General features: G+C 49.4%; 1 protein-coding gene across 2 annotated transcripts in view; it reads right to left on the reverse strand.

Moving 5' to 3' along the window:
- Nucleotides 1–21,202, reverse strand: part of SH3PXD2B (SH3 and PX domains 2B) — a 105,164-nt gene extending 83,962 nt beyond the window's left edge. For both annotated transcript variants that reach the window (XM_077137654.1, XM_077137653.1), the window contains exon 1: nt 21,112–21,202. In XM_077137654.1, coding sequence (XP_076993769.1) covers nt 21,112–21,186 — 75 coding nt within the window. In that variant the 5' untranslated portion in view covers nt 21,187–21,202. The remainder of the gene's footprint in view (nt 1–21,111) is intronic.
- Between the last annotated feature and the right edge of the window lie 1,685 nt (nt 21,203–22,887).

The following is a 22,887-nucleotide window of genomic DNA, read 5'->3' on the forward strand; positions in this document are numbered from 1 at the left end:
TAATAGACGTGTGGTCTGCAAAGGGGGAGAGATGAAGGAGAGGTGCAGGGAGAAGAGATGCCGGGAGAGCCCTGCTCGGCTGCCAGCACTCTAGTGCCTGCTTCCAGAGCCCTAGGGCCTGTGGTTTCTATGACACACACCAGGGTCCTTGCAGTTAATACCATTTTTGGTGTGAAGATGGTTTTTGTGCGATCAAAAGAATTCTAATATATATATATATATATTAGGAAAGTTCAGGCTGTCTTAGGAAAAGATAAAAGGCTAAAACAACGTAATCCTAAACTCAAAATATATATATATACAAATGTATATTATATGTGTGTGTGTGTGTGTCTGCAGTGGTTTGCTCCAGGTTGGAGACTATGATAGGATGTTTTCATTCTGTTCTTTATGCTTTCTTGAAATGCCCAGATTTTCTACAATGTTTGTTGTTGTTGTTGTTTTAATACCTGTCGATGGAGCACTTTCTTGGCCCTAAGGTGGTCCAGGGTTTAAAGCCCAGGCCGGCATCTGCTCTGCTACCTTAGCTCAGACCCAGGATGTCCCAGAATCTGAATCTCACAGGAAGGAAACAGTTACAAATTGGGAGATGTGACCTTCGTTCCAAACTCATGTGAGTTGGGATAAATCCTTTCCCTCTTTGACTCTTTATGTTCTTTGAAAAAATAGGGATAAGGATGCACGCCCTTTCCCCTTCACAGGCTATTGTAAAAACTGCTTATGGCTGGGACTTTAAAACATGTACTGTTTTCCCTGAAGTTGGGTGTTGCCCAACTCCCACCCCTCCCCTCCCTTGGCACGTGCAATCCCGGCCCAACGGGATGGAGGCTCCCAGTGCTTTCACTTGCAGGAATTGAGGCCCCATTTCCAAGTGACAAGAAACAAAGGGTCAGTTCATCTGTGAATAAAGATTTAAGCCAGAATGAAACTTACAGGCTCTTGAGAAACACCAGGTGCTGTGACAGGGCAAGGCTAGATAGTTGGCCCGGAAACGGACCTAGATACCTCTGCAGACCCCTGGCAGTGCTGGTTTAACTGCAATGCCTTCTCTTGGCCGACCCACTGGCCCAGTTCTATCCCTGTTGAGAGCAGCTCTTGGAAAAGCCCCAGAACTCCATCAATATGCTGTCCCCAGGGCAGGATGATGTGAAACAGCTGTCGCCCCACCTCGGGAGTGCTGTGATCTCATATACTTTCATCACGTGTACTCTAAAACATGAGAAGGTGTTTTTACCCTATTAATAACATATCTGAGGCATGGAAGAATGTCCTCTAATCTGACTTTGCTTTGCAAACCTACTTAGTGGGTTTTCTAGGCTTGGCAAAGAACCAGGCAAGCTGAAATTCCGGGCTGATATTAATTAGAATGGGTGGAGCTGCTGCTGACAAAGTTACGTTCTGGTCCCAGGTTGCAGTGGCCAGAAGTTTGATTTTCAGGGGGGAGTAGGTGGGGGGAGGTCTGGTCCAAGGCCTTTCAAAGGGATAGTCTTAGCCTTAGATCAGTGTTTCCCAAGGTATGTAGGAGACTAGGGTGCACAAACTGGCTTTAGTTGACTTAGGGGACTCAGTATTGAACAATAGGAATCCAGTAGTGAGAAAGTCAGTTTCTTTGCAGTTCTTTTCTGTATGTGTTGACTGCCTCAGGAAGGTGGCACCCCTCCACCACTTGCTCCTCTCCCTTTTTAAGGAATGGACAGAAGATCTCAGTGGAGGCCACACTACCCAGGGGGAATTTAGTACATTTATTTTCTTTTTCCTTTGTGTTTAGTTTCCTTCTATTTCTAGCAAGTGATATTGTTTTCCACTTATGGTAGCTTGTTTCCCTTCAAAAGTAAGTTAGGGAGCAAAGTGAGTAAATCTGAAGAACAAGATTGGATTAATATATAGTAGAAGTGGTACATGGATGTGGCAAAGATTGTGGTGGTGTCACTTGGAGAAGGTTTGAGGACAGTGGAATTCCTTGCTACTCTCACTGTAGTTGGAGTTATTCTTTAGAGATCAACTGGCCTACAACATTTCTCAACTTAGAAGACCTTTCCCATCTCTTCAGTACTGTTGGGTGGCCTGGCATGACCTGGGAGACTAAAGAAAATACCTAAGAGAAAGCCCCAGTGGGGAAGGATAAGCTAGGCCAGAGGAGCCTGGGGCTGATTCCCTGCGGGGGTGGTTGAAAAAGGAGCATCAGCAAGACAGAGGTCTGTGATCCATTAGTAATGTCTACACAGGCACGGGTGGCATCAACAGGCTGCAAGCCACATATATTTGCACCCCTGACCTAGATCATTTTACAAATGGGAAGCGGAGGGGCTAAGAGGTACAGCAACTTACTTAGGGTTCCACTGTCAGCTGTAGACTCTTGTCACTTCCATGACAGTGCCCACATTTCCTTGTGAGTTCCCTCATAACCCTCTGTGCCTCCTTCACAATGACTTGCCCAGAGAACTTTAAATCTGGAGAGTTCTTAGAAATGCCTTAGACCAGCGGTGAAACTGGCTTCCAAGACGCTCCAGGATGCTGGGGAGGCCAAGTGGGTGGGCCTCTGGGCTCTCCATCCCAGTTTCCACTATAGTAGTGCCACTTTTAGCTGTTCTATATATGGCAGAGGGTGTAACCCAGCAGCAACCTACAGGCTAAATTGCCAGACATTATGGGTCCATGTTCCCACCAGGCAAAAATCCATGCAGCTTTTAGACAGGGCCTGGGCTCTGGTTTGCCAGAGTCCTTTGCCTGCTTCAGGCATTCAACAAAGGATTTTAAGACCTTAAAATATCTGAGAACTCTGCTCTAGTCCATCCCTTTCTTCATAGTTGGGGATAGGAGGCCAGAAAGGGAAAGGGACTTGCCCAAGGCCACACATGAGCAGGAAGAGCTGGAACCAGAACGCGGGCTTCTCTCAGGCAGCACTGAGGGTACAGAAGCTATGTTCCACAATGGTGTTTCTCATACCTAAAGAAATGACATAGCCCCTTCTAGATGGAGGGAGAAGCCTCGTCTTTCATCCAGCATGCGCAGAAGCCAGTTTCTGCACCAAGCCATTAGCTCCTAGTAACTAAAGCTATCCAGCTCCGCAGCCAAAGCAACCTTCAACTCCAAAGCACAGTAGTCTGAAATCAGGCAGGAGGGTTAGTTTCAAGATAAACCCATCAACGTTGAACCTCCCAGCAGAGAAGACCCTCTGAGAATATGTCCGAGGGAGCCCAGGAATCCACGGACCCCAGTTGAAGAAACCAACTCTAAAAGGTGGGTGTGGATCTCCCCCCAAGAAGCTCCCACGTTGCTTGGGTTTCCAGTTTGGCAGATCCCAGGAACAGCTTTGGCAATGACTGGCTGGGCTCCAGATCCACCTCTTCAGTAACATGCTGCCCTGGCAACACAGCCCAAGGTGGAGCAGCGTGGGTCAGAGGGAAGTGGGGAGGGAGGAGAAAGAGACATAAGAGGGAAGGAGAGGAAGAGAGCGAGAAGGGACGAAACTCTGTTAGACTAGCTCTGTGGGTTTAATTAATGGGAAACAGGATTCCACTGCTCCTCACAGAGACCACGAGTTCCTTTTGGTTCCGATCTGACTCTCCCCAGCCATCTGTCCAACATCTAGCCTATGTAGGTCAGTGCTCCCAGCCTCTTTTTGGAAGTGCAACACGCTACAGTTTGGTTTTCCAATATCCCAGCACGGCACTGCCACTGGAACTGCTGAAGGGCATGTATTTATCTTTTTTAAAGAAGGTAAATGAAACCGACTTCTGGAGTAAGGGTGCCTGGTGCCATAATGCCCTTTAGACCCAGGAGGGAAGCATGGGGTGTCAGAGCCAGGCAAGCCCCAGGCAACACTCCCTGGTAATGAGGGTGGGGGGCAACAATAAAATTGGCTACCATTTCGGGGAATGTGCCTGCTTTAGGTACACTGTGTCCAGTCCTCACACCATCCTGGCTAAGAGGGTGGTGGTGGCTTTTTTGTAAGAGATAAGGAAACTGGGGCACAGAGAGGTCAAGTGACATGACTAGAGTCATTTACCTGGGAGGTGGACTAGGCAATATTCGACTGCAGCCCCATCAACCTTTGCAGTCTCGCCTCCTTCTTCCAGCCTCCCTGAGGCCAGGCCTCGACTCTCCTGGCCCCACACCAGTGCTTTCCTCTCCCCAAGTCAGGAAGCACCAAGCTCAGGCACCTCAGCCAGCAAAACACTGGAAGTGGCTGTCTGCCAATTTTTTTTTTCCCCTGATCTTTTCAATTAAGCAAAGGCTTGGAATGGGGCCCAAGAACAAGTGCTTGTGGTGCTTAGTGTCAGATAGATGCTCTGAGTTTCGGGTCATTTTGTGGCTGTTCCTTGTCCAGATGGGTCACAATACTTGCCCGGGTGGACGATGGAGCCGAAAGCCTCTGATTATGCCTGTACAGAGGTGGGCTGGGCTGGGAAGGGGGGGTGGAGATGAGAGACAGATGGTCTCTCCCTTGCTTCAAGCATTTTTTTGTATTTACTGTATACCAGGCTTTGTTCAAGGGTTGGGGACATGGCCGTGAATGAGGAATATAGGAGCCCCAGCTCTCCTAGAGCTTTGGGACTTGTATGTTAAGGAGATTATGGGGTCTCTGCGATCTCTCCCCTGCTTCCCACTTTGGCCTGCTGTCCAGCTCCTGGGCATGCCATTTCCTCTGGCTGGAACACTTTCCTTTTGTCCACTTCACTCCTCTTCATGTTTCAGATGTCAGTTTACAGGTCACCTCCTCCAGGAAGCTTTCCTGGATATACCCCCAACCCAGGTCTGGCCCCCACTATCCATGTTCCCACAGATGCTAGGGGCTCTCAAGCACCTCTTGGTGTTCCAGTCTGTCTGTGTAACTGTCACTCCCCCGTCTCCTTGGGAGCCCTCAAGGGGCAGGGACCAGGTTTGTCTTGTTCATCGCAGCCCCCCTGCCCCACCCCCAAAGTCTGGGATCTCAGGAAATGTCTGGTGGAAGACAAGCAGGCAGACAGGCAAGAAGACAGACAAAAAAACAACACAGGGCCACACAGTCAAAAATCAAGGTGACCTCATTCGAGACACTCTGCATCTGGAGAATAACAATGCTCTTGAAATGGCTGAATGAATAGCCAAAGTGCCAAAGGGACCAGAAACAGAACCGGCTTTGTTACAGAGGAGGGCTACACTGGGGAGCCCGATCCTGGGGAGAAGTCCACATCTCACACCAGGGCTTCTCTGAATGGGCAGCAGAGAAGCAAATAATGTCAGAGGGGCCATTTGAACTCCATGGAGAAGCAGTCCCATTGCAGCTAAGAGGCAGGCCAGATGTGGGAGCCCCAGGTTTGACTCCTGGCTCGTGCACGTGTGTATACACACACACACACACACACACACACACACACACAAACACACACACACACACACAAACACACACACACACACACACACACACAGTGCTGCCTACCCTCTGAGCCCCTCTAAATGACAAAGTCTGTTCCAGAGGGGTGGGTAGCAAGAGGCCCCTCCAGGCCAGCCCAGGCGAGCTTCCAGACTGAGAAGCTAACTGGTGGAAAACGCTCACCAGTCCAGGTTGTACGGCTCCAGCCCGGGCCACTGGCTGCCAACTCACGTCCCACTTCTCACACACATCTGGCCCAAGGCGGCATGGGGAACGTTCCAATGGCAAGCAGAGGTGCCGGCAGCTGGAGCCCAGGCTCCGCCGAAACCAACCTGAAGGCCAGCTTTCTAGGAAAGCCTCCAGGGCAGGCACGTAGGGTTTGATGAGCTCGCCAAGACAGCCGGCCCAAGAGGAGCCCGCCGAGGGAAACAGAGCTGGGTTGAAGGGGTCCAGGCCCGGGGGTCTTTTCTTGTGTTGATAAGGCTGCCTGGGGAGACTTGAGCAGCCACCAGCAGCACCTACTATGTGGGAGGCATACAGGAAGAAGGGATAAAAACTCTCTTTTGGCTGAGACCTGTCCTCAAGGAGCATGCAACAATGCTGGCAAAATAGAAACTCAATATATTCTCCAAGTAATGAGTAAGAATTAAAAATGAGCCTTATTTATTGTACTTACTGGGTGCTGTGCTAGGTACTTCATTTATGCGATGCCACTGGATTGGGAGACTGAGAAAGGGTCACTGTCTTACCCAAAGTCACACAGCTGGCATGTGAAAGAGCCAGGATCTGTACCAGGCAGTGTGACATGGTGTAGGAAAAGCCTGGGCTGTGTGGGCTGATGGGTCTCAGTTCACACCTAAAGGGTTCAGCTCTGCAGTAGGTGCTGAACAGAGAAGATACTAGAATTGCCTCACAGCTACCTGAGGTGCTTTTCTTCTCTTCCTTCAGGTGGCCTGTGCTGGGTTAAATGGCGGTTCGCCAAAAGATATGCCCATGTCCAATACCCAGACCCTATGACTGTGTCCTTATTTGGAACAGGGTCCTTTTGGATGTAATTCAGCTAAGGACCTTGAGATGAGGTCATCCTGGTTACTCAGATGGGCCCTAAATCCCAATGACAAGGGTCCTTATAAGAGAAGGAGAAGGAGAAGACTCAGGAAAGAAGGCCATGTAAAAACGAAGGCAGGTTTGGAGACAGGAAACTAAAAGCTAAAGTCTGCCCAGGGTTGCCACAGCCACCATAAGTTAGCAGAGAGGCAGGGAATGGACTCTCCCACAGAGCCTCCAGAAAGAACCAACCTTACTGACACCTTGATTTCAGACTTCTGGTCTCTGGAACTGTGAGAGAAAAACTTCAATTGTTCGAAGCTACTCAGTTTGTGGTCATTTGTCATAGCAGCTCCAGGAAACTAAAACCCCTTAAGCCCTCTATAACTGCCAGGGCTACGTAGAAGGGATGTGGGCTAATTCTGCTGGTGGAGCCTGGGGAGGCCTATCCAGATAAGGAAACAACTGCTCTGGATCTTGAGGGATGAGTAGGAGTTCTACAGATGAGAACCAACACCTAAAAAATACTTGCTAAATCCCTAGCACTCTACTCTCATGGAAACCCCGTGGAATGGAGTACATTATCCAAACCATTTCACAGCAAAGAAAACTGAGTTCAGAGAGATTGGGTCGCTTCCCCCAAATTACACAGCTGGTTAGGGAGGGTGCTGGAACTTGAACCCAAGTCTGCCTGACTCCTAACCAATAGGATGAGATAGATGACAAATGAGTAATGTGGACCATAAGCAACTGCATTAGTTTCTCCTGGCTCCTGAGACTGGCAGGGCTGAGTTTAAATTCTGTCTCCCCAACTTAGCAGCCAGGTGACCTCGGGCAACTGTCTGTTGAGAGGAGTGACTGCGGCCACACATGTGCAGCTCTGTGCTAGCAAGTAATGGGTGCTCTATAATGGCCCGATCACACTTGTAGGCCCAGAGAGAGGTTCTCAAACCTGGCTGCTCAATACACTTGGGGTGCTCGTGAAAAACTGAAATTCTGATCCGGCCCAGCCCCTCATACCACCTGGGTTCACACCCTGGCCCAGTGACTTCCCAGCTGCGTGGTCTGGGCAAGTCCTGTCTCAGCCTTGTTTCTCCATCTGTAAAATGGGGGTGATAGTGGTGCCTACCTAATGGGGGTGGCAATAAGGATTAGATGGCATAGCATCTATAGATCAAAAAGGTCAAATACTGACCACTTCATATTAACCTAACAGCAGCCTAGGGGGTTAGAGGATACATCTGTGCCCATCAGGCTAGACTAAGAATATAATTACCTTTCACTCGAGTGTTTACTATGTGTCAGGCACTGTGGTGAGCCCCCATTTAGAGATGAAGGTACTGAGGTTCTGAGAAGTCAAGGAACCCACCCCAAACCACCCAGCTAGAAAGTGGCAAAACCAGGATTTGCACCCAGGTCTGGCTGCCTTGAGAGCTTGTGCCTTCACCACTACGACACACGGCTCAGCTGGGGCCAGCGGGGGGGATCATCACGTGGAGTCTGATCTTGTTTCAGCTCCCCAAAATGCCAGCAGTTGTTTCCCTAGTATCATGGGACCTTGGGAATGAGAAGGGCCAGGCAATTACAGCTTCGTTCTAGGAACTAGCAATAGGCTGGGCACCAATTCTGGGCCAAGCCCTGAACACGAAATAGGGGGTCACGCCCTGGACTAGGAGGAACTGAGGGCTTCCCAAGAGAGAATGAAAAGCAAACAAACAACTGGAGCCCAACGATGGGGTTGGTCCCCTGGGAGCCTGAGCATCAAACCCGGGTGCCTGGTGGGGTGACAGCCAGGGTTGCCCAGAAAGAGGACAACTAAGCTGGCCTAGGACCAGCTTCAAAACCCCTCCAACCAGCTCCAGCCTCATTCTCCCAACCCACTGAGCTTAGTGCATGGAGAAGAGCTACAAGAGATTGTGGAGGGAGGGAGCTCTCAGACCTTAAGGCAGCTACTTGTGGGTGTGTGGGGGACAGTGTCATAAGGGAATGGGGACTCCATGCACTGGATAAAGGAGGGGGGCTGCACATGTGGGTTTCAAACTTTGTAAAGCCAAGGAGCCTCTTTTCCCAAATGAAAGTACAGATGGTTCCTGATGATGAGGTTCTGTGGGTACCCTCGGCCATCCCTGCAGCACCCCCCCCACCAGGCTCCTATTATGGCAGAGGCTACTCCCTCTCAATGCCCCCAAATCGAGTCCTAGAATTTTCCGCCAGTTTCTCATGGTTCATTCACAAGTCTACAAGAGAGGAAGGAAAGGAGAAAGGGAGACACAGCACCCTCCTTTTCCCTCCCTCCAGAAGCCTTCCCGGACTGTCCTTTCCCCTCTAGAGAAAAACGTGCATCACACAGAACAATATACTACAATATAAAATATAATGTCATCCCTAACAATGATGGAGGGTCTAGAATGTGCTTCATATGCTTGAGCAGTGATGATCCTACGATGCTGGAGCAATTACAACTCTCAGTCTGCAGTGGATGAAAACAAAGGGTCAGGGGAGGCTCAGTGACCTTTCACCCCAGCTGGTAATAAGCAGTCTGACCACAGAGCCCGAGGTTAAAAACTGTCCACGTTTCTACCACCAGAGATAACGTATGGGAACATTTCTTCCCAGGACGTTTTTCTATACCTAGAAATATTTTTCAAAATTAAGATCACTCTGCATATATGCTTGTCTTTTTTGCTTAATTATACCCTAAGCATTTCCCCATTTCAGACAAATTCTTTGAACACACCATTTTTAATGGGTCCTTAACAGTCCATTGTAGGACTACATAACATTTATTTAATCATGCTGCCAGGGATAAATATTTAGGCTGTTTCCAACATTTTCTAAATTGCCACTGTGTTGAATACCCAAATATGTGAATCTTTGGGGAAAAGGGCTTTAACTCTTACAGGAGTGCATTCTGGTCTGGTTCATTTAGCGGATGAGCCTCAGCATGTGCTCATTACAGACTGCCTGTGTTGGATCTTTCTGGATTGCTTGTAAAAAATGCAGACCATGGTCAGGAAATGATGGTATGGTAAAAAAGGATGGTGATGCCAAGGATAATAATAATACGTAACAGCTTATTCAGATTTTCAGGTGCCAGGCACTGCTCTAAAAGCCTTTACATAAAATAATTCACAATAGGAACTACCCTTATCCTTAGTTTACAGATGAGGAAACTGAGGCACAGAGAGTTTTTATCTCTTGCTCAAGGTCACACAGCTAGGAAGTGGCACTGCCAGGGCAAACCTATGACTTCCAAGCCCAAACTCTGAAACTTCCATCAGAGGGCTTTAATCTTATTTGGAGACATAGAAATCTGATGAAAACCTATGGACCCTGCCTCAGAATAATTTAAAATAAATAAAAGAAAGCACAGAGGATTCTAAATGCAACTAATTCTACTGAAGTACAACTAGCACTAAAAACAAAAATTGTGACACGGTGATGCACGTACATATTAACTCAGTAAACAATGGAATCTAGAATTGGGTTTAATACCACAATTATGAAGTAGTAATAAATACAAATAATATCTTGGGATACGTGCAATAAATGTAAAGTGATGTGAAAATCCTGGTGATGTCACAGGTAGTACTGATATCACTGAGGGGTGCTGCCTTCATTTACACACTGGAAAGTAATCCTAATTTCATTTAGAGGTTAGTGAAAATAAAGGTGTAATTTTCCCCTTCCAAGTTCAAGGACCCTCTGAATTTTACACACGTTAAGAACCCTCCTGTATTTGGCCTTCCTGGTCCCACAGCGCCCAGCCCGTTTGGTCCCCAGTTCATAGTGCCCCTCTCTGTCCCAGCAGGGAATGGACATCCCAGGCCTCAAACCCTTGGCCTGTCTTCCTAGCACCGCCCGTCTCTGTCCCAGCTCTTATCCTATGGTGATCTCCACCAAACAGATGGTGACCTCTGCGAGGACAAAGGCTGTGCCTGGTCATCTCAGCCACTTTCCGGCTCTGAGCCAGGCCCGGCCTGGGGCAGAGGATAAACCCACATCTGTGAAACTGACCAGAAGCCAAGGGTGGCCCCAAGCCACAAAGCTGCTGATCCACACCTTGGCTGGAGGAGGAGGAAATGATGATGCCATGGTGAGATTTTCGAATTTTCTCTGCCAGTGTCCCTGGGTGGGGGTCGGTGGAAATTCTGCTTAATTAAGCAGAACAGAAGGTAACACCCATATGTGCATTAAGGCAAGTTTTTCCTTCAAGTCTGGGGGCCAAGTGGACTGCACCCTTATTTATAGTCAATAAGAGATAGTAAAGTCAAGGGTGATCCCAGCTGGGCAAATTACCTCACCTTTCGGAGCCTCAGTTTCCACATTTGTGAGATGGGCTAATAACCGTCCCCACAGAGTAGGCATTTCATTGTTTCTCCCTGTCCAGATCCCATGCCTCTTCTTCCAGCATCTCCTTCACTGACTACCCTGCCCCACCCCTTGCAGTTTCCATGGATTGTCAATCATGATATCCTGTCCTTGCCTGGCCATGGGCTGGACAAGTGATCTGGCTGGGCCAATGAGAGTCTCTCTCCCTGGAACAGGCCACTTGAATGGCCACAAGGACCAAAAATGGGTTGAATGACAGCTGTCTCTGGTGATGCCCTGATGCCCCTGACAGTTCCATGCTCTGGATGTCTCCGGCTACCCAGGTCCTTTCCAAGATCGGGGTGCTGAGCTTTCCCCTTCATTCTTTCAGCTCTATCTTTCCAGTACAATCGGTTTAGTTTAGCCAGAGTTGTTTCTGTCACTTGAGACCTCAGGATCCTGACTAATCATAGAGCATGCAAAGTTTTGAGCACATAATAGGCCCTCAGATAAACAACAGCTTTTAAATAATAATTATTATCACTATTATTATTGAGCCTTGAGAACAAAGTAAGTCTGGAGTCATTTAATCCTTCCCAAATTTCAGCTCTCCTCGAAGATTGCTTCCCCACCCTCAACTTCATCTCTGTTGTGCACACACAGCCCTTCACTGTGGACAGTGGCTCTCTCCCTCCAGCCTCTTTGTGCTTGTCTGTGTTCTGCCCGCAGCCCAGGGCTGGAAGCCTGCTCCTTCCCTCCTCTGGGGAAAGGCCTTCTTACCCACCCATCAGGCATGGGGAGTGTCCTTGAGTATTGGTTCTTCCCGACCACTTCCATCTTGGAATCCCTCTGATCTTGAGCCCCAGCTCCCCAGCCCACGTGGACTGGGGCCTTGGCTTTCCTGAGGGGTGGGGGCTGAGCTTTCTCTATCCTTCTGTGGTCCCGGTCCTGTCAGGAGCCCCCAGGTCCTACTGACCCTCAACTGCCCACCAGCTGCATCTCCAAATCACCCCTGCTTTTGTCAAACAAGCCATGTGCCATGGTTTCTACCTCTCTGCCTGAAATTCCTTTACCCTTCGCTTGGCAATACTCCATCTGTCCTTCGTGCTCAGCCACGGGTCACCTGTGCGATGCCACCTTCCCCAAGGTAAGCCCGAGCCCCTCTGAACCCAAGGGCATGAACCTCTGCTCCTTCCCCAGGTTCCAAATGAACCCTGAAATCACCCGCTTACCTGCCTGTCCTTCCCAGCACTCACCTCCCTGAGGTCTGACTCCTTGGCTCACTTATCTATATATTGTCCCTGTGCTTAAATGAAAAGCAATGGGGAACTGATGATGCATATAGTCTACTCTCAGATGTTTAGAAAGAGATAAGCATACAGAAAGACAGATAAAATGATTTGACAAACATGGAAAAATGTTAAAAGTTGGTGGATCTGGGTATCTGGGTGGGGGGGTAAGGTAGAATTCTCTGTTTGGGTTTTGTATTATTTTTGCAGTTGTCTTTAAGCTTGAAATTATTTCAAAATGAAAACTTAAAAAAGTATTGGAATTTCCACATGATGAGGCAGGATAATTTAAGGCACTTTTATTTACTGCTGTTCAACAACGTAATCATCAATGAGCATGTTATTCTGCAATAAAGAGTACATGGACTTTAGTATAAAAAACAGAATCCTGTTGAGTATTTTAGTGCAAATCGGTAAACAAAGAAACAAAGTACCTGGCACCTGGAAGGGCTTATATTTGTTCAGTAAATTCTCAAGAAACATTGTTGACATTACAAAATGAGAATGTCTCTTTTTTTTCTTTTTTTTTTTTAAAAAGTCATCATTCTGGCAGGGCTGCCAGATAAAATACAGGCTGTCCAGTAAAATCTGAATTTTGGAAAAATAACAAAATTATTTTTGGTATAAGTATGTCCCAAATATTACACATTTATCTGAAGTTCAAACTTAACTGGGCAGCCTGTATTTTTATTTGCTAAACCTGGCAACCCAAGCCCTGGGTCAGCCTGAGACAGGGCTGTACAAGGAGGGGGGAACCCCCCCCCCACACACACACACACAACAGACGCCAACTAGTCCTGGGCTTATTGTGAACGTTCACCTGCTCACAGGCTTGTGTCTGGGTTGTAAAGAAGGGGGTTGAAAGGTGTGCAGTCTGGAGAACGAGGAGAAATGACTGCTTGTGGCAAAGCTAGGGGCTGTGGGCTATGGGCAGAGGCAGGTCCCAGAGGGCTGAGCCACTCTCTCCCAACCCCCTACTGGGGACACCGGACCTGCTGGGTCTATCACGTTAGTTGGTCCTTGAGTCACACTGGGGGACAGAGAATGGCAGCTGCACCCACAGCCCGGCTGGCCCTACCGACAGGGCCATGTCCACAAAAGGGCTCCAGGAAAGGCACCCCAGAGCCTCATTTCTGGGCATTACCCAGGCCAGGAAACTCCAGAACAACCCTCACTGCATGGCCCTCTTCAAGCATGCTGCACAAAAGCTCTTCTGATCTCCTTAGCGAAACCACCCCCTTTTCCAGAGAAGGCCCAGGGCCAACAGCGAGTAAATGACAGAAGGAGGGTTAGATGCCAGCCTCTCAGACTGCAGAACCCATGTCCCCAACCATCCATCATCTTGTTCTTTGGCCAAGGGTGGGTGCTTATGACTCCCTTTCCTGCAGCTGTGGTGACACACAGTTGCCCTCATCTCCAAGGGAAAGGGGAAGATTGAGTCATGCATAGCAGAACCATTCCCCCTACCACAGCTCCTTCACCGAGGAAAAAAGTCTGTCCAGTTTGCAATCAGGATATGAGTGTCACAGAAGAATACAACCAAGCAGTGTGGCCCTTCTCATGCTCCTTTTTTGGTAGTGCAACAACGGCCCTGCTTAGCTAACTCGCATGCAGCCAAGTGGACGCATGAAATGTGCAGGGGAGTGGGGTGTGGATGAGTGTACCTCTAACCCAGATCCCTTTTCTGGGGACCCCACGAGTTTGGGGGTACCAATGGCACCTGATCTGTGGAACTCAGGCCTCCAATTCTTTCCAACCCTGCCCAACTGCAAGAGTTATGAAAGCCTGGCCCCATCAAAAAAGCACAGAGCATTTTAACTAGAAAAGCAGCAGCCCAGGCATTTCCACCTCTTCAGCTCATGGGCTGGGGAAAGTCACATTGAGAGCAACCTCCCTCTGCAGCAGACATGAGGCGACCTTCTCCAAGGCCAGCACCTACCTCAGGAGGCAGGCTCCCCAAGGAGGACACCACAGCCCGGCTGAGCCCAGAGAATCCCAGCACTTTGGGACTGGACCAGCGGCAGGATGTGGGAACCTTGCTGGAGCCACCACAGCTTGGCACTGCTGCTTCTTTTTCTTTTTTAAAATGAGCATTCGCTGTTCTTTATTTTACTAAAAAAAGGAATATGTGTTCACTACAGAACATTTGGAAGACAGAAAAAAGCACAGGCAAGTAAAAAAGGGGGGGGCACATATAATCATTTTAATTTCTCTGCTTACCTAGACATTTATTTTCATCCTTCGTTTTTAATCACATGGGGAAATCAGCCTGAGCATGTTGTTTTGCAACCAGCTCTTAATCGTTGAATAGTCCCATGACAAAAAACGAAATAGATTTTTACCATCGTGATGGTATTCTGGCATATGAATTTCGTATGTTTTATTTATCTTGTTCTCTATTGATGGGTATTTAAGTGGCTAGCATCTTTTTACTAGCATAAACACTACTGTGTCTGTACACTGTTAAAACAGCTACCAGTTACGGAGCCCTTATTCTATACAAAGCCCACTTAATCCTCCCAGTAGCCCTGTGAAATTAGAACGATTACGATCCCACTTTTATAGATGAGGAAACTGAGGCATGGGGAAGGCAAGTTACTCGTTGGTAAGCAACAGAGCAGGGCTGTGAACCCAGGCAGTTTGGCATACTCTCTCTGAATGATACAGATTCAGGAGTCTGAACTAAAGCATCATTTAAATAATTTTAAGCTATCACAGCTCCACCCACTCTGACCATGAGGTGATTACAGGAGTTCAGACTGTGAGTGAGGCTGGATGGGAAATCACCCATGGGAGATGACCCACCTGGCAAGGTGGGGCTCGGTGAGAGTCCTCCCTGGGCCCATGGGGCAGGGGAATGAGGACAGTGGGGCATGAGTGACAAGTTCCCTGGCAGGGCACCCCGCATGCCTCTCATGCAGCATAGCTCGCCTCTGGGATGGGCACACACTGTTTCTTAACCAGAAGGAAGCAATGACCATTTAAAACGACCTGGCCGAGGTACCCTCTAGGCCACTATAGATTCCTCACTCTGAGGCCACTCTGTGGGACATGGAGGCGGTGCAGGATAAGAAAGCACAGGGCTTGCCTCACTTCAGTTTCAGTAGGGTGCCCAAGTAGGGCAAGCCCTCCCCAGAGGCCTCCTGAATGAAAACTCCCAGGGGGCCTCGGGGCCAGAAAGAGACAAGGCAAGATGCACCAAGGCTCGTACGGTGGTGGTGATGATTTTTGATGACAACTATTTAAAAGGTAGGTATCGGGCTCAGGACTGTGTGACACAGGCAATTAACTTTCACAAGCGCCCCCTAACTTGTATGTAAGTACAATTATTACCCCACTTTACAGATTCCCCAGGCAGCATTTCTCCAAGGTCACCCAGCTCAGAAATGGTTGAAGAGAATCCAAAATCAGGTCTTTCCATTATGAAATTAACCGTGGTCGATAAGAAATGTGCTACTTAAAGCAGCAGGGATGGAGTACGGATGGGGTGTAAGAATCGACCTGAGAATCTTATCAGGAAGACACTGCACTCATTCTGCAGATGTAGAAATTAAGGCTTGGGGGTGGGTTAAATGAGTTGTGCAAGGCCAGGCACAACTTCAACCAAGATATGCCTGCCTTTAACATTCAAGTGTGCCACCCTGCTATGCCCGATTCCAGGAAAGGAGTGCCAAGGATGAGGGGCGGAAACCACTGGCGGCTGAGAAACAGAATGAAGCTGATCTGGGCAGCAGGCCCACACGGATTGTTCTAGACCACTGAGCCGGCCGGCCGGATATGCCCTCCACAACTGAAATGGGAATGCCCAGAGCCCATATTCATGGTGGGATCTACCCTGTGAAATTCAGCTAAGAACAGTGAGTTCTGGGTTCCTAGAACCTGGCACGTGCAGGAGGAGAGTCTCAATGTTGGCAGGGCACACTCAGCCCAGAGTTTTCTGGGAGCAAGAAGAAAGAACAAGAGCTGGCAGCGGCTTGCACTTGCAGAATGAATGAATCCAGGTGAGATGAGAGATTGGACCAGGATGGCAACTGAGCCCAGAAGCCGAAGTGGCCAACCTGAGATTGCTTGACCCACAGGCATCTCCTGGCTTAATCCCCATGCTGCTTAGTCCTTGCTGTGCGACCTCAGGCACATCCCTCCACCTCCCTGAGCCTCCGGGTCTCCTTACTGGTAACAGGGGAACACTAATGCGACCACCATAAGGATTAGTATCCTGAGTGCATTCTACACATCACTAGAAGGCAAACAACTCAATAGAAAAAGGGGCAAAGGGTAAAAATGAGGTATTTCACAGAAAAGGAAACTCAATGGCCAATAAGGGTATGAAAAAATGTTCAACCCTACTAGCAAGCAGGGTATGCAAACAAACATCACCATGAGATACTATTTTGCACCCACCAGATTGGCAGAAACGAAAAAGTCTGACAATACATTGTTAGCAAGGACAGAACAGGCACTGTTGCTGGGATTTGAATGCAAAGCTGCAAATGCACAGCTTTTCCCAGCCACTTCCCCTCTGGGTTTATGTACAAAGAGCATCTATAAGACAGTCAACTGCTGGAAACGTCCTCAACTCCCCAGTAGGAGCCTGGATAACTAGGCATATGCTTATAAATGGAATGCTAACAGCAGTTAAAATGAATTGGAACTACACATATTAACCAAAATCTCAAAAACCTTAATGTTTTTTATATAGTTTCAGAAGAGTCAAGATAATACAAGACTTCGGGAAGTGTCACAAAGGTAAATATATTAAAAGGTGCCTGAAGCTGGGGGTGGGAGAGGGAAGTGATTGCAAATGGGTACAAGGAATCTTTTGGGTGATGGAAATGCTATAAAACTGGATTGTGGTGATGGTTACACATTAAACTTCATTGAAGTGTGTACACTTACAACCAGTGAATTTTTTGGTAAGTGTATTACACCTCAATGAAGCTCTTAAAGAAAAAAAAATCCACATCTATTACTCTATTTGTAAAAAGCACACGGTAAACACAAATACAGGATACTGTTGGGAGATGTGTTGGGGAGGGTCCATAGGGGCTTTGCATTTGGAATGCTTCATTCCTTAAAAAATAAAAATGAAAAAGAATTGAAACAAATATGGCAAATGTAAAGATCTGACAGAGCTGGCTGGAGACAGATGGGTATTTATTGTATTGTCTCTCTCTGTATCAGTAAAGTTGAAATATTGTATTGGTGTAATAAAAACTGACTTCTTTTGAAGGGCTGGTCTGTGGATTAAATACACAGAAAGCTTAATTCAGAACCCGGCCTTAAGGCGACTTATCAAACTTTATCCATTATTATAATTATAATTACTGCTATTATAAAAGGAACCATCTTGTTCCTTTTTTAGTATTTAAAGAAAAAACCGAGCAAGCCAACATCTTCAGAGTCAAATGCTCCTGTGGATCCTATCCCAGTACAGGAAGTGGGGTGATCCAAACCAACCCCCCAAATCAACAATAAACACTTCCTCCTCTCCTGAAGTCAGAAGATAACCCAGCTGGGGAAAGTGTCCCCAGGATGCCACACTTGGAAGCCCCCTTTCCATTCATTCAGAACCCCCCTGGCTCTTGGGCAGGGAAGGTGGCAGACCCAAAAGTCTTCACCTCCCTGCCTGAAACAGAGGGTGGCAGCTCCAGCCCTCTCCAAACAAAAATAATATCACTGATATTATCATCAACAACACTTCCTTCCTAACTCTTGGGATTTGGGAGGCCCCGGGCGCGTCTGCCCCTGCATACCACGCCTGTGACATGCCCTGGGCCCACTGACCATGCCTCTGCCCACAGGTGAATGAGGGCCCTGGGGCTGGGGATGCAGAGGATGCTGCAGCAGGTGGAACAGGCAGCTGAGCCCTGAGCTCCAGCAGCTGATCCTCAATGAATTTTTTTTGCACATGGGCAGGCACTGGGAATCGAACCCAGGTCTATGGGATGACGGATGAGAATTCTGCCTGCTGAGCCACCGTGGCCCGCCCCAATCCTCAATGACTTCTACAGCACTTCTACAATCCCTCCGAGGAAAAATGAGTGGTGAACAGGTGGTGGCTAAGAAAGCTGCAAATGGGGAGAGAGGGCTGGTGGGCAGTTAGGGGGGCATGGTGCCTGGGACTCTCCATAACCGATCTGCATATCTTAGTTTAGTGGTTGGGAGAGGGAAGCAATCCTAGAGAATGTCTGAGACATTTTTGGTTGTCACAACTGGGTGGGAGATGCTCCTGGCATCTAGTGGGCAGAGGCCAGGGATGCTGTCCCACATCCTACAATGCACAGGACAGTCCACCCACCCCTTCACCCCTCTTACCCCCAAATAAGAATAATCGGGCTCAAAACGTCACCTGTGCTGAGGAGGAGAAACCTGCTTTAGACGGAAGTAGCTGTATTCACAATTTGCTGATTAAAGACACTGGAGTTCAGAGAGGTAAAGTGACCAGCCTGAGGTCACACAGCAGGAAGTGGCAGAGCCCAGGACTATCTACCTCCCCTGCTCATACTATCACTCCAGGGTGGCTGGCCATGTTTAAAAAGGGAGATAACAAATAGGGGTCAAAGTCCAGGCTCAGGCCACCGCAGCAGGGGGTTGGGGGGGGTGGGGGGTTAGCAATGCCAGCGCAGGAACTGGCAGCCTGTTTCTCTTGGATTCAGACACTACTGCATGGGACCAAATTTGTTCTGTTCTTGTGGTTGGCTCAGGCTTGAGTTCAACCCCTCGTCTTTCCTCAACTGACTAACCATAAGGCTGACTTGAAAGGAGATGGTGCCCTTGAATCATAGCAGTGACTAAAACTACATGCAGAAAAACAAATTCTTGATGAAATCCCTGCCCATGCAACTCTGGCATGTTCCCAGTAAGAATGACATGGACACTAGGGAGAAGAGAGCTAATGGTCCCCGAACTCCAAACCTGCCAGATACATTGTTTCTCCCCCTAAGAAGTAGTTACCATCATCCCCATTTTCCAGATGAAGAAACTGAGGTTCAGAGAGGCCACAGAGCCAGCAAGTTGTGAGGCCAAGATTGGAACCCCGGTTTATCTGACTCAAAGTCCTTGTTTTAATACTGAGAGACTTGTCTCAAAGGGGTCCCAGAAAAAAGGCTTAGAAAGCTGAAAGCTTGGAAAGCTGATCCTCATAGCAGCAGTGCAGAGCCTTCCAAAAAATATGGCAAGGAGGGATCTAATTAAGGAGAGAAGGAAGTGTCAGGAGGATCACAGATGATAGTAGATTTCCTGAGTTTTAAGGGGACTTTGCTTAGGGAAATAAGGGCGTGTGGACTTTAGAAAGCACAGTCATCTGGAAAAAGGATCACCATGTTTTGGGATCAACAGACCTGGACTTAGATGCCTGCTCTGCCTCTGGCTGTAACCTCGGGCTCAGGACCTCACTTTTCTGAGCCTTAGTTTCCCCATCTGTTAAATGGGTTTCAGGACCTCTGCCGAGTATGCATGTGCCAAGGACAGGAAAATGAATGGATGACAAAGCTCAATCCTTGGTGGCTCTATCTACTCTGGTTATTCCAGCTCAAATAAATGGTGAGAGGCAACGTGGTGAATTCCAGACTTCCTCCTGTTACCATATTGGTGAAAACTGTCTTCATACCAGAGTGGCAACTCAGTTATATATTCAACAGGCTCAAACAAGAAAAGAAACCAAGAGTTGGCAGCATTTGAAACAGTTAACCAAAAGAGAGAGAGAGAGAAAAAAAAAGAGAGAAGAAAAAGAAAAAGGGGCGAGGAGACAATTTAGTTTGGCTCTGGGAAACTTCACTCTATTTAAAGATGCCACAGGTCCAGGAAATAGCTTCCCACCGCCTCTAAGGGCTGAATAACTGGCTGCTCAGCCAATAACAATAGAGTCTTGTACGGCACACCCTTTCTGGTAGAGCATGGAGTGGAGTCCATCTATCTCTTTTCTGAATTTTACAGGTATTCATGACAGGCATGAAGATCTGCTTTATAACAATGAGACTCTTAAAAAAAAAAAAACAGATCCAAAACGCTATTGCCAGGGAGGCCAAGGAGCTGAATTTAGCCAGCCAACGCCCTTTTCTATTCATTGTTCTGCCCTTCTTTGTTAGAATTTTTTCCCTCCCTCCCTCTTACTCTTTTTCCCTTCCTGGTTAACTTCTCCGTAGCTAGGCTCCACCACTGCCCACTTCTCACCACCGGGGACACCACAGCCCCCTTCCTTCTCTACAGAGGCCTCTCTGGAGGCCTCAGCTGGGTACATCACCCCACATTCCCACCTTCCCTCCACCCAGAACCTCCTAGGTTGTTCCAGGGCCACCTGAACCCATGGACATAGCCCTTACCCTGCAATGGAAGCCACGTGCCATGCACAGGTCACCCTGCAGGCATACATTCCAGAGGCAGGGAATGCAACTCTGTTCTAGTACCAGCAACCTTTTTGAGCCTCAGCCTCCCCATCTGTAAGATCACCCCACTGGCCCATTTTCTCCAGTCCTTTCCAGCTCTTAATAAGATTCCCATTTCACAGGGAGGAAACTTGGGTACATTTCTAAACAGACACTACTGGAGAGTGGGGGCACGGATTGTTTTTTAACCTTCTAAAGATGCAAGCACTCAAATAATACATTCTTAGAGATTTCCTCCACCGCTTCGGCCTGGCTCCTCCAAAAGGGAGGAGGCAAACGCTGAGCTCCCTGGAGGGGCTACCTGTGGCCGGGGCCCCGCGGGTGTGAGCGCCTCTGGGCAGCGAGCAGGGCCAGGACGGACGGCCCCAGCACAGGCGCATTCTCTCTCCCCCTCTAGGTGTCCCTATCCCCTGCACTGGCTGGAGCCAGCCAGATCCCTCAGACGGGCAGGAACGGGGATGGGGGGACCAGGGGGTGATGGAAAGAGGAAGAGGAGCGGCAGAGAGACGAGGGTGGGGGGGAGGAGGGAGGAAGGGATGAGGAGGGGAACTGAGCAAAAGAGAGGAGGGGGAGGGGGAGAGGGGGAGGAGCTGGGAGAGACCCGGGCCGAGCCACGCCAGGGCGGAGGGAGCCGAGGAGGCAGAAGTTTTCAGAGTCGGGGGACCCACGAGCGGCCCCGGCGGCGCGCGGGGTCGAGGGGGCGTGGGGGCCGCGGCGCACTCACATAATGCTTGTTGGGCACCCGCCGCTTCTGCACGTCCAGCACCTTCACCTCCACGATGCTGCGCCGCGGCGGCATGGCCGCTGCTCCCGCCCGCCGCGGGGCCGAGCGCGGGTGCTGGGGGCGCGGGGTGCAGGGAGCGCGGGGCGCGCGCCGGCGGCCGGACACCGGGCGCGAGTCGAAGCTGAACCGAGGAGGAGCCGCCGCTGCCGCCGCCCTTCGCTCCGCGCGCCCTCCGGCCCGGCCCCGCCGCCGCCGCCGCCGCCGCCCGCCCCCCGGCCCGCCCTCCGCGCCGCTGGTCCACCCTCCTTAAAGGGCCCACCCTGGCCAAGCGCGCAGACCTCGCCGGCCCATGTCCGGCCTCGCCGGGCCTTTGTCCCGGCGCAGAGCCACGGCGCCCGGGGGCGGGGACGGCTTTTCACCCGTCGTCCGCTCATTGATTGATTGGCTCAGTGAGCCACAGTCCAACGCAGGATTTGACAGCCTTATTACTTGGGTTCAAATCCCGACTCTGACTCCTACCGACTTTGTGACCTTGGGCAAGTTTCTTAACCTCTCTGGGAGCAGCTTCTTCATCTATGCAAGGGATCGCGTATTACTGCCTACCAGCCAGGGTGTTCTCAGGATTAAATGCAGGCAAAGCCATCTGTAGTACCCGGCCTGTATAAATGTCGGCAGTTGTAAGCCTAGCTCCAAGCCCTGGGAACTCAGGAGGAGCATGAGGCCGCACCCTGTCCTTCTGGATTTATAGACTGAGATGGGGAGACAAGGAGAGAAAAACTGCCACAAATGCATGTACAATAAAGTTTAATGAAAGCATAAAATAGGGTAATTGGATTGTGCGTATACGTGAGAAGTTGGTGGGGAGGGGGCTGCTTGTTAACAGGACCAGTGCTCCCCAAACGTGGAGCATTTACTGCCTGCCAGGCTCTGTGCCATACGCTTTTCAGAAATGTTCTCTTTGGAGTCACAGGTTAGCTCTGGCAGGAGAAGTGACTAACTGCATTTTCCAGACAAAGCCCTAGAGAGAGTAGCCTGCACAGTCACAATGGGTGGATGGTACCCCAGAAGTTGAAACTCAGGGTGGCTGGTGCTGGCTGCCTGGCCTTCTGGCACTGGCTGGACCCTGAGCCACTTTCTGGAGTTAAGAGCTGAGCAACTGAATGAATGAATGCATCAGTGCATGAGCAAGACATCCAAATTACTGGCCAGTGTTCTCACCAAAAAATGAGTGCTACTCTTTCCAACAACCCCCTAGGTTCTCCTCTGGAATGGGGTTATCCAAGTGTGGACACTTCTCAGTGGCCCTGGCTGTGTTAAGTGCATAATGGGGTGTTGATTCACTTTGGATCTGCCCCTCCATTTGCCCCTCAGGTTTCCTTGCCAGGCTTTATCACCCAGCTCTGGCCTGGGAGACTGCTTGTATGGACTTCACTCACTGGCTTCCTGTCCTCTGGCTTCCTGTTGTGTGTGGCCAGTGGGAGCCCTGGCAGGAGATAGAGGGCAAGAGGAGAGAGGCCCAGGTGTGTATTCCTCCAGCTCCTTTCCTGCAGGGTTGTCCTTCTCAAAGACCACCTTCCCCATACAGTCTCTCTCTTGGTTCCGGTCACCACTTTTCTGCTCAGGGTGGGAACAGTTCTGATGTTTCAAGCCTTGGGGTACAGCCCCAATCCCTGTTGGTTCCCTAAGCCCTGCCCTCGCCTTTGTAAATTGTCCCTTTACTGAAATCCTCTCGCTGACCCAGTGTGAAGGGGGCATCTGTTTGGAGACAGGACCCTG

The sequence above is a fragment of the Tamandua tetradactyla genome, chromosome 20, assembly GCF_023851605.1.
Source record: "Tamandua tetradactyla isolate mTamTet1 chromosome 20, mTamTet1.pri, whole genome shotgun sequence".
Lineage (NCBI taxonomy): Eukaryota > Metazoa > Chordata > Mammalia > Pilosa > Myrmecophagidae > Tamandua > Tamandua tetradactyla.